General features: G+C 41.5%; 2 protein-coding genes across 2 annotated transcripts; both read right to left on the bottom strand.

Annotated features, from left to right (window-relative positions):
* Nucleotides 1-5672: 5672 nt before the first annotated feature.
* LOC106392772 (F-box/kelch-repeat protein At4g38940-like) lies at nucleotides 5673-6116 on the bottom strand. The gene has a single exon (XM_048755457.1). The coding sequence runs from the start codon at nucleotides 6114-6116 to the stop codon at nucleotides 5673-5675; it is 444 nt and encodes a 147-aa protein (XP_048611414.1).
* Nucleotides 6117-11557: 5441 nt separating this feature from the next.
* LOC106392774 (F-box/kelch-repeat protein At4g38940) lies at nucleotides 11558-12634 on the bottom strand. Its single transcript, XM_013833559.3, has one exon. The coding sequence runs from the start codon at nucleotides 12632-12634 to the stop codon at nucleotides 11558-11560; it is 1077 nt and encodes a 358-aa protein (XP_013689013.1).
* Between the last annotated feature and the right edge of the window lie 627 nt (nucleotides 12635-13261).

Below are 13261 nucleotides of genomic sequence, written 5' to 3' on the forward strand. Positions count from 1 at the left end.
AATGAAGATCACATAATATCTGAAACCTTGAGTCGAAATTACAGGTGAAGGACCCCACAAATCACAATGAATGCGTTCAAGACACTTATTTGACACAAACTCAGAAGAAAGAAAAGGCAGTCTAGTTGATTTTCCCAATCTACAAGCATCACACATCTGTGAGCTCGACTTATTAATAACGATGGCTTTAGTTGCAGAAAGCTGTTGAAGAACTTCCTTGTGAGGATGACCAAGCCGCATATGCCACACCTCATCACTTGTTGCTTTCTGTCTGATGGAATAGTAAGCCATAAACTTCGAGTTCTCCAACATGTAAAGATCCTTATGTCTGCTTCCTCTGGTGAGGAGCTGTTGAGTCTGCTTGTCCTTCACAATCACACCGTCACAGTCAAACTCAATAGCACAGGGGTAGTCAGAAGTGAGCTTAGACACAGATAATAAGGATTTAGTTATTCCAGGACAAACAAGAAAATCAAGCAGTGGTATGTTACCTCTTTCACCAGACAGAACAGCAGAGCCTATGTGAGTAATGGGAAGAAACTCACCATTACCTACGATGACAGAATCATCACCGTGATAGCGCTGAGCTGACTGGAGATGAGCGTGAGAGTTGGCAATGTGAGACGTTGCGCCAGAATCAGCATACCACTCTTGACCAAACTGCACATTGTTGTCAGAGATCCTGATAGCAGCAAGAGCCGTGTTGTAGTCCTCAGGCTGATAGCCATGATCAAAACGCTTGTAGCACTTATAGGCAGAGTGACCAAACTTGTGACAGATCTGGCATGTGGGACGTGCGTTAGCATCGGAGGAAGAGCCATTGTTGATTTGCTGACGGAAACCTCTTCCTCTTATTGAGTAACCACGTCCACGAGAAAAGCCAGAACGACCTTGACCACGACCTCTGTTGTTGTAGTAACCTCGTCCTGTGGAGAACACCTGATGTGGAGAGACCGTTGTGTTTGAAGTATAGGCTTGAAGCTTTTCGTCAAAGTTGGTGAGCTTTATCTCCACATCATCCAGAGTCAGACCAAGATCAGAGTCCAAAGCATTCTCGATGACCGCAACAATGGACTCATACTCTTGTCCAAGACCATTAAGCACGCCATAAATCTTCTCATTTTCAGGTACTGAACATCCAATGGAGTCAAGCTGGTCCCAGATGAGCGTAACCCCACTGAGATACTCAGACAAGGTCTTGCCTTGTTTAGAGACCGATTGCAGACGACGTTGGAGATCACACTTTCGTGAGGCAGAGATGTGGTTGTACTTCTTAGCGAGAGAGAACCAAACTTCCTGAGCAGTCTGAAGACCATAGACGGACCTGAGTGCTTCTTCAGAGAGAGAGCCAAAGAACCACGCCATAATCTTTTGATCATCACGAACCCACTTGACAAGCTCAGGGTTTGGAGCCTCGGTTTCAACCTCTCCAGTCTTGACTTGAATCGTTGGTGAGGGACGCAGAGTGCCTCCGGTGACATGACCTAACAACATCTGACTGCTCAGCCATGTCTCGAACTGAAGCTTCCACAGAAGATAGTTGGTGGAGCTTAACTTTAAAGTAACGCACTGATTGATAGTAAGAACAGCGTTATGAGGAGGATCAGGTGAGTCAGCCATGATTACTGAAGCTCTGATACCATGTGAATGTTTAGAGATAAAATGTGAAGATGAAACTTATGCTTTATTAATGTTCAACTTCAGGTTTACAAAGAGCGTAGATACGCTTATATATAAAATGAGGAAAGCCATAAAGGGCAGGAAGCATGATGATTAGTGACACGTCAGGGCTCGCGATCCCAGAGCTCCAAATCTGTTGTGTAGCTGGATTTGGCTCTGCACCTTTACCGTACAGCGACCAGCTGTCGTCTCTATCTTCTTACCGTTAGACAGGACAGAGGAAGGAGACAAAACGGATAAGTCGAAACTAGGTCTGGACTCTGGTTTCACTTGGGTTTGAGACACTAAAGCCTCATTGTGTGATATGGGCTTTGTGTCCTTAATAATAAGCTCTCGGCACCTCCGAAACAGAATCGTAGTAATACAATACGTCATCAACGACAAGGGAGAGTTTTGGATAGTAGCATCTCCCTACACGCGCTAAGATGTCAACGATGATCTCTTCGGGAAGTGATGGAATCAGAGACGGCGGTTCTGAAGATTGCTCCTTCTTTGACCGACATCCTCAAACTGTCCTCCAATATGAGAGAGAAACGCACAACAACCCTAACTTTATGCGAGAGAATAAAGCCCTTAACACTAATTTAGTTTACATAGCTTTCATCAAATAGACAAATACACAATATAACATGTTTCCTATTTTAAATGGAACAATAGTTTACATAGCTTATCAAATACACAAGATAACACTAATTGTGTTTTTTTCCTTTAATGAAATTTTCTCAAACATAACAAAACCCAAAAATAGATTACAAATCCGACAAACTACAAACTATAAGTCCAAAAGCATATAAACACGTTTGCAGGTATATATATGGATTTTATGGCCTTGATTGGTAAAGCAGTATGCTGCTGTATGCTTTTATTAAACTGTTTAATAACATGATTGGTTAAGCAGTATGAGTATGATATTTAAAATTATTATAAAAATTAGTATATAATATATAATATATTTATTTTTAATGAATATATTTTTAATATATATATACATTAAATTTTTTTTTTTTGTCATCTATTTTACAGACTCATATAGACTCTGTGAACCAAACTGGGAGATCTTGATCCATGTGAACTACAAAAGACATTTCTTTCCTAGTGCTACGGGCTAAGCTATCCGCCTGCTTGTTCTGCGTTCTTGGGACATAGATAATCTCTGCACAGGAAAAACTCTCCTTCAAGCTGTTTATAACCTCCAAATAACTTGCAAATGCTGGCCAATCCTCTGGTGTTGAAACCATCTTCACCAATTGAGAACAATCCGTTGCAAACGTAACCTGAAATTGTCGTAAGTTTTTCATACATTCCATTGCCCATAACAAAGCTTCCATTTCTGCATGAAGTGGAGAAAGGGACGCCCGAACATTCCTTACACCCATCAAACCCGCAAATCCCTCTAGAGTACTATACCATCCTTGTCCTGAGAAAATATCATTGTCTTTCCAGGAACCATCCGTAAAACACCATCTTCCTGGGATTGACTGAAGAACCATTGCACCAACCTGTTGAAACCTCTTTTCATCAGTCAGAATTTGTGACTCAGCCCAAAGCTTTGATTCCGTATCAGCCAGTTTAAGGGTATCTAGCGGATTTACATCCATATTACTAAAGACTTTATTATTTCTTCCCTTCCAAATATACCATAGTATCCATGCAAACTGATGATCCTCCAACTGTGGAAGCACTCTCCAAAAAAGATGATCCATGTTCACAAAGAGGGAACTTGTCGGAAACATATTTAGATTTGTTGGAATCTTTGAAAGAGCCCATGTCTGAAGTGCAGAAGGGCATTCAAAAAACACATGGTTGATTGATTTCTCCTCCGCACCACATCTTGCACAAACAATGTCTCCGGGTATCCTTCGCTTATGCAGATTTTTCTTGACTGCTATACACTCTGTCACCAATTGCCATAGGAAATGTTTAATCTTTGGTGGACACCGTATTTTCTAGCAATGTGCCTTCAAAATATCCACAGTAGGTCCAAACACTACTGGTGGTTTTTCCCTATCTGGATATATCCTTTCCACCTGATATCCATATTTAACCGTGTATTTTCTATTATTTGTAAAATGCCATCCATCTTTGTCTGCCATCCGAGTCCTACTCAAAGGTATACTCTCTATTAATTTCACATCCTGTGGGTCCACCAAAGCCCAAATCGCCTGCGAATTCCATCTTCGCAAATGAGGATCAATAAGCGAATCCACTGTAAGGTCTGAGTAAAGATTGTGTTGATTTTTATTTGCTGGTCTCGGGCGAGTGGTTGGGAGCCAAGGATCATGCCATACAGATATGGAGGATCCTGTTCCCACCCTTTTGATTAGTCCTTTGCTTACCAGAGATCTAACAGAAACAATACTCCGCCAACCATAAGACGGAGAGTATGAACGAATCAGTTCCAGGGGTGAAGCATTCCTGTAATACCGACCTTTAAAAACTCTAGAAAATAGAGTATCTGGCTTTTGTATCAGCCGCCATAATTGTTTGCCAAGCATTGTAGTGTTAAAGTCAGTCATATCTTTAAACCCTAAACCTCCATCTTCCTTACTTACACATACTTTGTCTCATGATTTCCAATGCATTCCTCTTGTGCTACCGCTTGGGCTCCACCAAAACTGAGCTACCGAACTCGTCAATTTTTTTGCAGTAGCCTTGGGTAAACGATAGCACGACATCACATGATTTGGCAAAGCCGTAATCACGGATTTGATGATCACCTCCTTTCCTCCTTTTGTAAAGAACTTAAAAGTCCAACCATTGACCCTATTATTTAATCGTTCCTGAACAAAGACAAAAACTTGTATCTTAGAACCTCCAAGACTCTCCGGTAATCCTAAGTATGTTCCCATTCCTCCCAAATTTTGAATGCCCAAAACATCCCTTAGCTCCTGTCTGACAGATTCTTCAATTTTATGTCCAAATTGAATTGAAGACTTATCAAAGTTTATAAGTTGACCCGAAGCTTTCTCATATTCCTTTAATATCATTAGAATAGTATGACACTCCTCCTTTTGAGCTTTGCAGAAGAAGAGACTATCATCCGCAAAAAGCAGATGTGATATTGATGGGCATGCCCTGGCCACCTTTATTCCTGTTAATTGTTTCTCCTTCTCCGCCTTCTTAATATTTGATATCAGAGCCTCAGTACACAGAATGAATAAATAGGGAGATAAAAGATCTCCTTGTCGTAAGCCCCTCTGTGGTATAATAAGTCCTTTTGGTTGGCCATTCAAAAGAACCCGATATTGAACTGATGATATGCATTCCACCATTAGTTTAATCCAATGCTCATGGAACCCCATCTTTTGTAATAATGCCTTAATAAATGCCCATTCAACCCGATCATAAGCCTTACTCATATTCGTTTTGACTGCCATATACTTGCCTTTACACGCCTCATTAGTCCGTAATCCATGAAACATTTCCTGTGCTATAAGGATATTATCAGAGATCAGTCGCCCTGCCACAAATGCCGATTGCGTTTCTGAAACTAGGGAAGGCAGCAATACCTTCAGCCGTTGACACAAAACTTTCGAATTAATCTTATACCCTACATTACATAAGCTGATAGGTCACAACTCCGTCATCTTTGTAGGTCTCTCCGTCATTCACCACTACCCAACTACTCCCTTTTGGGTCATAAGCTCTCGGCACCTCCCAACTATAATCGAAATAATACAATATGTCATCAACGACACGCGCATTCCTCCACTTGAACTTATTCAGCATCTTGTCAGTTTCCCATTTTCTCTCTTTTGGATCGTAAACAAAGCTGTAAGAAGGATCCCTCATGTACATCTTACCGGCCATAACCACACACTCACGAGCCCACAGGTAACCACTCATTGTCTCTGGCGTTGTCTTCTTAGGCTCCCACATTTCTGTTTCTGTATCGAACACCGGCATGACCATCTTCGTTGGGTTGTTACAGTATCCAGTTACATATATTTTCCCGTCAATGATGTCAGCAACTGAAACATACATGGTTACATTCATACTAGGCATGAGGTGCACCGTTTGGAGTCAATGCTTATCGCATTCTGTGGAACTGACTTAAACCCACCAAACACATATATCCTTGACCCCACCGCAACAAAGCCTCCCCTGCGAGGCATTTTGGGAAGAGAAGGGATAAGGACCAAGCTGTGATTACCGTTGGCTTTCCGGTAGAGAACATAGCAATAGTGATTATCGTTTTCTTTGTTACAGAGGACAACATAGAGAGAGTGTTCCGTGCATCCTAACAATGATCGTCTTGCGTATAGCTCGTGGGAGGTCACAAGCGATCGGAAGTGCTTGGAAACAAGGGAGAGTTTTGGATAGTAGCATCTCCCTACACGTGCTAAGATGTCAACGATGATGTCTTCGGGAAGTGACGGGATCAGAGACGGCGGTTCTGACGATTCCTCCTTCGTTGACCTAGTTTTAGACGACATCCTCAAACTATCCTCCAATATGAGAGGGAAACGCACAACAACCCTAACTTTAGGCGAGAGAAGAAAGCCCAAAACATTAAAATTTAGTTTACATAGCTTTAATCAAATACACCCATGTTTCCTATTTTAAATAGAACAATAGGTTCAGCTATTAGGGCTAGGCATGGGCGTTCGGATTTTCGGGTCGGATTCGGGCCGGTTCTTTTCGGGTCCGGGTCTTTCGAGTCCTAAATATTTAGATTCAATAGGTACTTATAAATTTTCTGTTCGAGTTCGGGTCGGTTTTTCTCGGATCCGGATCGGTTCGGGTCTATAATTAAAATACCCATAAAATATCTGTATTTTTTCGGGTCCATATCGGGTCCGGGTCGGGTTTGGGTATTTAAGATCTGAAAAAGATATGACATATCCAATTCGATCAAATTTAATTGATATTTGTCATATATATCTCAAATTTTACAAAATAACTTAAATGAAACTATTAATAATTAAAAGAAAACATGTTTTAGATATACATGTTTTTAAGCCGGGTACAAATCGGTTCTTATAGGATCGGGTCTATTTGGGTCGGTTCTTTTCGGGTCCGGATCTATTCGGTTCCGGTTCTTTCGGGTAAAAAAAATTAGACCCAAAAGATATTTGTAAATTTTCGGTTCGGTTGCGGGTCGGGTATTTTTGGGTCGGTTCCGGTTCAGATTTTCGGGTCCAGGTTAAAATGTCCAGGCCTAATTAGGGCTTTGTGTTTTTTCCTTTTTTTGTGTGAACAATGTTTTTTTTTAACTCTTGCGTAACTTTATTAATAGAACATTCGAAATGTCTAAAACCAAAACCATAACAACCAAAAGAATAAGCACATAAAGCAAAAACCTCCAGCGGGCACCGAGCATGAAACTCCACCCTCAACAACCAACGTCAAGTCAATGAATATCTGAAAGACCAGTCATCCCATTCTCTGCAAATCTGTTTCGAACATTTCCTTCAACCATTGGGGGTTACCCATCGCCACATAAGATTGGACCCTCTTCTCCCTTGTCACACTTTTTGCGATCGCTTGAGCACATCTATTAGCTCCCGACGAAACGACCAAAATTGTCCACTCCTGAAAGTTTACCAAAGATTTCTTCAGCTCAACACCTTGATATCTGAAAGCTGGCCAAGCTTTAGGCTTGGTTACCGCACCAACCAAATCTGCAAAATCCACTTGAAAGATAACCTTTGTCACATGATGGCTTTGCATTGATTCAATAGCCCATAACAAGACTAAGAATTTCGCATCCACGAAAGATTCAACATTTGCAAAAGCCCTTCTACTATGCAACAGAGTTTCTCCTCCACAGTTCCTTAAAACCCATGCTGCGCCGAGAGTCTTATTTCTTTTTGACCACTGCAAGCCCACGTTACATTTTAGAGATCCTGCGCTTGGCCCCTACCACCTGTTTCTAACACGAAGCTCTCTATTCCCAGCTTCATCCTCTTCATCCCTGCGTTTCTGAACTTCAAACCAGTGGCCAGAGTCCTCAATGACTTTTGCCATCGTGTCTTCCACCGCAAACTCCTTACCCTCGAATAAGAATAAATTCCTGTTCTTCCATATAATCCAAAGAATCCATGGAAACATACGACCAATTTCATCAGGAACTTTGAGGTATCTTGGCAGAAAGAGTAGATAGTTGAAGTTCTCAAACAGAGTCATGTTCTCAAAACCTCGTCACGGGAAGGGAAAATTTGACTGAGCCCACACAAGACGAGCAGCCGGACAAGTGAATAGCACATGATTAATAGACTCTCCCTCCATACCGCATCTTTGACAGCGTGGGTCTATCTTTAAACCTCTAGCCATCAAGCCATCATTGACAGAGAGAGAACTCGATAAGGCTTTCCACATGAAGATCCTGATCTTTGGTACTGTTTTCACCTTCCAGACTTTTTCCAAAAGACCCTGTATCGACGGTTGCGCTAAACATTCCTTTCGAGTCTCCGAGCTGTCTAGACAAGAAGCTAACCAGTACCCAGACTTCACAGTGTAACCACCCCAATGTGTATGTACCCACTCGTAGCTGTCTTTCTCTTCCAAGACCGGCTTCTGTTTTAGAATCCTTTCAACGTCAGGTGGGAAGAAACTTTCCTCCAGTTTTCCCCTATCCCATGACTTAGTTTGTGGATTAATAAGATCTGAAACTTTTAAATCCACATCAAAAAGGATTGGTTTACGTAAGGGAGCTATTGGAGACTCACTGAAAAGCCACTTATCCAACCAAACAGATGTTTCCTCACCACAGCCAATTGTCCTTCGTAGCCCTTTCTCCAGAAACTGACGACCAACCAAGATGCTCCTCCACGCGTACACAATGGAGAAAAGATAGGGGGACCAAGCAGGAGTGAGGGATCTTTCAAGAATTTTAGAGACTGTGTAAGTGTGTGTGGGATGACTGAGCTCAGTGGCTTGGGTGATAGCTTTACCTGGTCAGGAGTGCGGTGCAAGAAATACATCCAAATCAAACTTGATCTATGTTTTGGTAATAAAGAGTGAAAGCGCAATTATCCCCTTGCGATCCAAGTCTTCTTGGAAAGATTGGGATCTTTCAAGTTTGATAAGAGGATGGTTGGGAAGCAGAAAGTACGTGAATGCATTATGGAGGCATGGAAAAGGCAGAATGGGAATGATCAGAGATCCTTGGTAGAATGGTTTGGTAGTGTGCGCAGGAGTTTGGGTAGATGGAAAAGGGATTGTAGTAACAACTCAAAGGAAAGACTGTGTGGATTACGGTTTGATCTAGAGGCGGAATATTCATCTGGAGTACCTGATTGGGAGAAAATTAAATTTCTAAAATTAGAAATCTCTCAGGCTTTTAGAGATGAAGAAGAATTTTGGCGCCAAAAGAGTAGAGACAAATGGCTAGTGGTTGGAGACAACAACACCAGTTTCGTCCATGCTTCGGTTAAAGATGCGAGACAGAGGAACCAAGTATCAAAACTGGTTGATAACTCGGGACAAGAAGCCACAAGTGCTGAGGCGATGGGTCGAGTAGCTGTGGAGTATTTTACCTCTTTGTTCTCGTCAGGTGTTGGAGGAGACCTTTCAGATATCTTTGATGGCTTTCCAGCAAGGGTAACTGCGGAGATAAACCAAAAATTGTCAAGAGAGGTCTCTGACGTGGAGATACGTGACGCTGTTTTTGGCATCAAATCGTCAAGTGCACCAGGTTGGGACGGTCTAAATGGTTTGTTCTTCCAGAAGTATTGGGACATCATTGGCCCAGATATCACTAAGGAGATAAAAGCATTCTTCTCAACTGGCTCTTTCCCACGTGAATGGAATGTCACACAGTTATGTTTGATCCCTAAGGTGATAAACCCTGAGAGAATGGTCGATCTAAGGCCGATTAGCCTGTGTACGGTCATGTACAAAATCATATCGAGGATCTTCGTATCAAGACTGAAGCCGCTGCTGGAAACGGTGGTGTTGCCCACACAATCTGCGTTTGTTCCTGAAAGGCTGATATCTGATAATATTATTATAGCGCATGAGGTGGTTCATGGACTGCGTACTCATAGATCTATCTCATCAGAGTTCATTGCGATCAAAACGGATATGTCTAAAGCTTATGATCGTATAGAGTGGAGGTATTTGGAGAAGCTTCTGACTGTCATGGGTTTTGAGAAGAAGTTTGTTGATTGGATTATGTTCTGTGTTACTTCTGTCACATATTCGGTGCTGATCAACGGAGAGGAGAAAGGGAAGATAATCCCACAGAGAGGTTTGAGACAAGGGGACCCGTTATCACCCTTTCTCTTTGACTTGTGCACTGAAGGTTTATCCCATCTTTTGAACAAAGCAGAGAGCATGGGTGATATTGAAGGGATAAAGTTCTCTGAGGATGGCCCAGCGATACATCATTTGTTCGTTGCTGATGATTCGCTACTAATGGTGAAGGCTTCAGACGAGCAATGCACAGAGATTCGTAGGATCTTGAAAATGTATGAGGAGAGCTCAGGACAGATGATCAGCCTTGCAAAATCCTCTATAACTTTTGGTGCGAAGATTGAGTTGTCACGGAAGGTCAAAGTAAAAGAAATCCTTGGTATTGAGGCTGAAGGAGGAACCAGTAAATATCTTGGGTTACCGGAATGTTTCAGTGGATCCAAAGTGGAGATGCTTCAGTACTTCCAGGAGAAGATGAAATCACGCTTTCATGGTTGGTATGGACGGCTTCTCTCAGCTGGGGGAAAAGATATCTTGCTAAAAACCGTGGCTATGGCAATGCCAGTCTTCGCAATGTTGGTTTTTAAATTGCCAAAAACTACATGTAAGAATCTTACGAGTGCGATGTCGAAGTTCTGGTGGGATGTGCAAGAGGGAAAGTCTAAGATTCATTGGATCAGCTGAGAAAAACTCTGTATGGGAAAGAACCAAGGTGGAATGGGATTTCGGGACATTGAGAAATTCAACCAAGCTTTACTTGCGAAGCAAGGCTGGAGATTATTGATGGACCCTGATTCGCTTTGCGCACAATTCCTTCGCAGTAGATATTATCCAAATGGAAATTTCATGGAGGTGTGAACAATATTTATCTCAAACATAACAAACACACAAAAAGAAGAATATAAATCCGATAAACTAGAAACTATAAGTCCAAAAGCATATAAACACGTTTGCATGTAACCTTATGGACTCTATGTTATGATGGCTCACCTTACATAATAGTAATTTGATATGACAAAAACAATAATAACCAGCCGTGAGAATCATGGTTCTTGGTTTTTGGATAGTTATATGATGATATCAATCAATCTGTTGATCTTTGAATATTATAGGACGCTCAAGAGCAAGGTTGAAGAGTTAAAGGGGTAAGACCAAGAGAGGGACAACTGTTACAAGCTGAGATGTTCTGAGATGAACGAGTTCATGGAAAATGTGGAGAGGTTCAGCTAAGATAACCGGTTAACCGAGAACAGTTTTGAGAGACCAAGTGTTTTTTTTTTTTTTGACGTCAAACGGAGAGACCAAGTCAAGGAGGTATATATATATATGAACATCTTTGAATGTGAATTATAGAACAGTTTTTAAATTATTATTATCAACATGTGTTTCCCGGCTTAGCTTAACTTTCGAGGAAATTCATAACAAGAACAATTTTCGGAGGAACACAAATTAAGGTATGATTCCTCTAGTCACCATTATGAAGAGAGGTGCAAAAGCATACAAACACGTGTTTAGGTAAACCATATGGATTATATGCTATGATGGTTCCCGTGACGTTTAGTTGTTAGATTTATGGGTTAATTATGTGGCTGATAAAAGTAAAGATGTTGATAAATTGCAGGAAAACTAGATATCCTAGCGTTGTCATTTCATTAAGGAATAACAAGGTCTGAAATTTCATATGACAAGAAAAAGCTTAACCAGCCCGAGAGTCACTAAAACCTTGCCACTTTATGCATCAAAGAATAACATCTAGAGTTTTCGTAACGAAAAGATCATCACTACGAAACAAAACATCATCACACCAATCAATTTTACCCCAAATCTCACTTCTTCCATGGTGCCTCCTTTCCAGTGAAATCTGCGCACACCTGATACCTTTTATCCTACGATCTTTAGAGAAAAACAAAACCAGCTTCCCACCGCAACTCCCAGTGTAATACGATTCTGAAAATCTCCCTTCAGCCACCAATCTTTCCAAACCTTTCACCACTACCCAACTACTCTTTCTTGGGTCATAAGCTCTCAACACCTTCCCACCACGAATATCGTAGTAATACAATACGTCATCAACCACACACCCACCCTCCCACTTAAACATATTCAGCCTCTTGTCTGTCTCCCATTTACTCTCCTTTGGATCGTAAACAAAGCTGTTACGAGCATCCCTCCTGTACATCTTACCAGCCATTACCACACAACCATATGGCCGACCTATAATAGTCTCTGTCGCAGTCTCCCATATTTGTGTTTCTGCATCGAACACCGCCATGACCATCTTCGCCGCTGTATCCCATTGGGTTTTAGTATATCCAGTTACGTATATTTTCCCGTCAATGACGCCAGCAACTGAAACATCCATGGTTGCGTTCATACAAGACACGAGGTGCACCGTTTGGAATCTACAGTCAACGCTTGGAATCGGCAGATGGTGGTAACGGTTCAACGTATCAAACGCATATATCTTCGAGCCCACGTTGGCGAAGCTTCCAACGTGAGGCACATTGGTAGGCCAAGGGATAAGGACCAAGCGGTGATTGCCGCCGTTGGCTTTCAGGCAGAGAATATAAGGATTGTGATAAGTGGTTACTCCGTTAGAGAGGGCAACGTAGAGACGTCTTTCCGTGCATCCTAAGAATGATCGTCTCGCGTATAGCGCATGCGACGCAATGAGTGATCGGAAGTGCTTGGAAACAAGAGAGAGTGTTCGATAGTCGCACCACCGTACACGCGATAAGATGTCAATGATGATGTCGTCGGGAAGTGATGGAAGCAGAGAAGGCTGCTCTGATGGTTGCTCCTTTGAGGACGACATTGTCAAACTATCCTCCGGAGAGAAAATCACGAAAACCCTAACTTTAGGCTGATCTAAAATAGTTGTTGCCTGTTGGAGAGAGGGAAGAAAGCCCAAAAAGCCAAAACATTAAAATGGGTCCGATTTTCGTTAGGAATTTGATGGTTTGTGGGATTAGAAAGTCTCTAAAGCTTCTTTTTACCAATCAAGCTTTTTTAAAAATTAATCATTCTAAAATCTATAAAGTCATTATAAGTTAAGAAAATTACTAGAATGTATAAAAAAGTTGATTTATTACTAGAGTGTTATACATCTTTTAAAAATTACTAGAATGTTTAGATACTCCTAGTATGACAATAAGAGCCTTTGGTTAGTATTACGAGAGAAAACATGAGAGATGAAATGAGTTTGTTATTCTCGTTAAGTTGTTACAGAGTCGTTACAGAGCTTTATATAGTAGCTACTGAACCGGAATCAAAATAAACCGAGTACAACATTTAACCAATATTAACCAATACTCTAATAGCCCCCCTCAAGATGGCGAGAAGACTGAATACAAAGTCATCTTGCCAATGATAGAGTGAAAATGACCAGGTTGGAGAGGTTTAGTAAAAACATCGGCGAGTTGATTGTCTGTCCTCACATGAA

The sequence above is a fragment of the Brassica napus genome, chromosome C4, assembly GCF_020379485.1.
Source record: "Brassica napus cultivar Da-Ae chromosome C4, Da-Ae, whole genome shotgun sequence".
Classification (NCBI taxonomy): domain Eukaryota; kingdom Viridiplantae; phylum Streptophyta; class Magnoliopsida; order Brassicales; family Brassicaceae; genus Brassica; species Brassica napus.

What these genes read in the sequence shown, in the direction of transcription:
- LOC106392772 (XM_048755457.1), bottom strand. Translation starts at nt 6,116, where the DNA reads ATGTCGTCTAAAACTAGGTCAACGAAGGAGGAATCGTCAGAACCGCCG.
- LOC106392774 (XM_013833559.3), bottom strand. Translation starts at nt 12,634, where the DNA reads ATGTCGTCCTCAAAGGAGCAACCATCAGAGCAGCCTTCTCTGCTTCCA.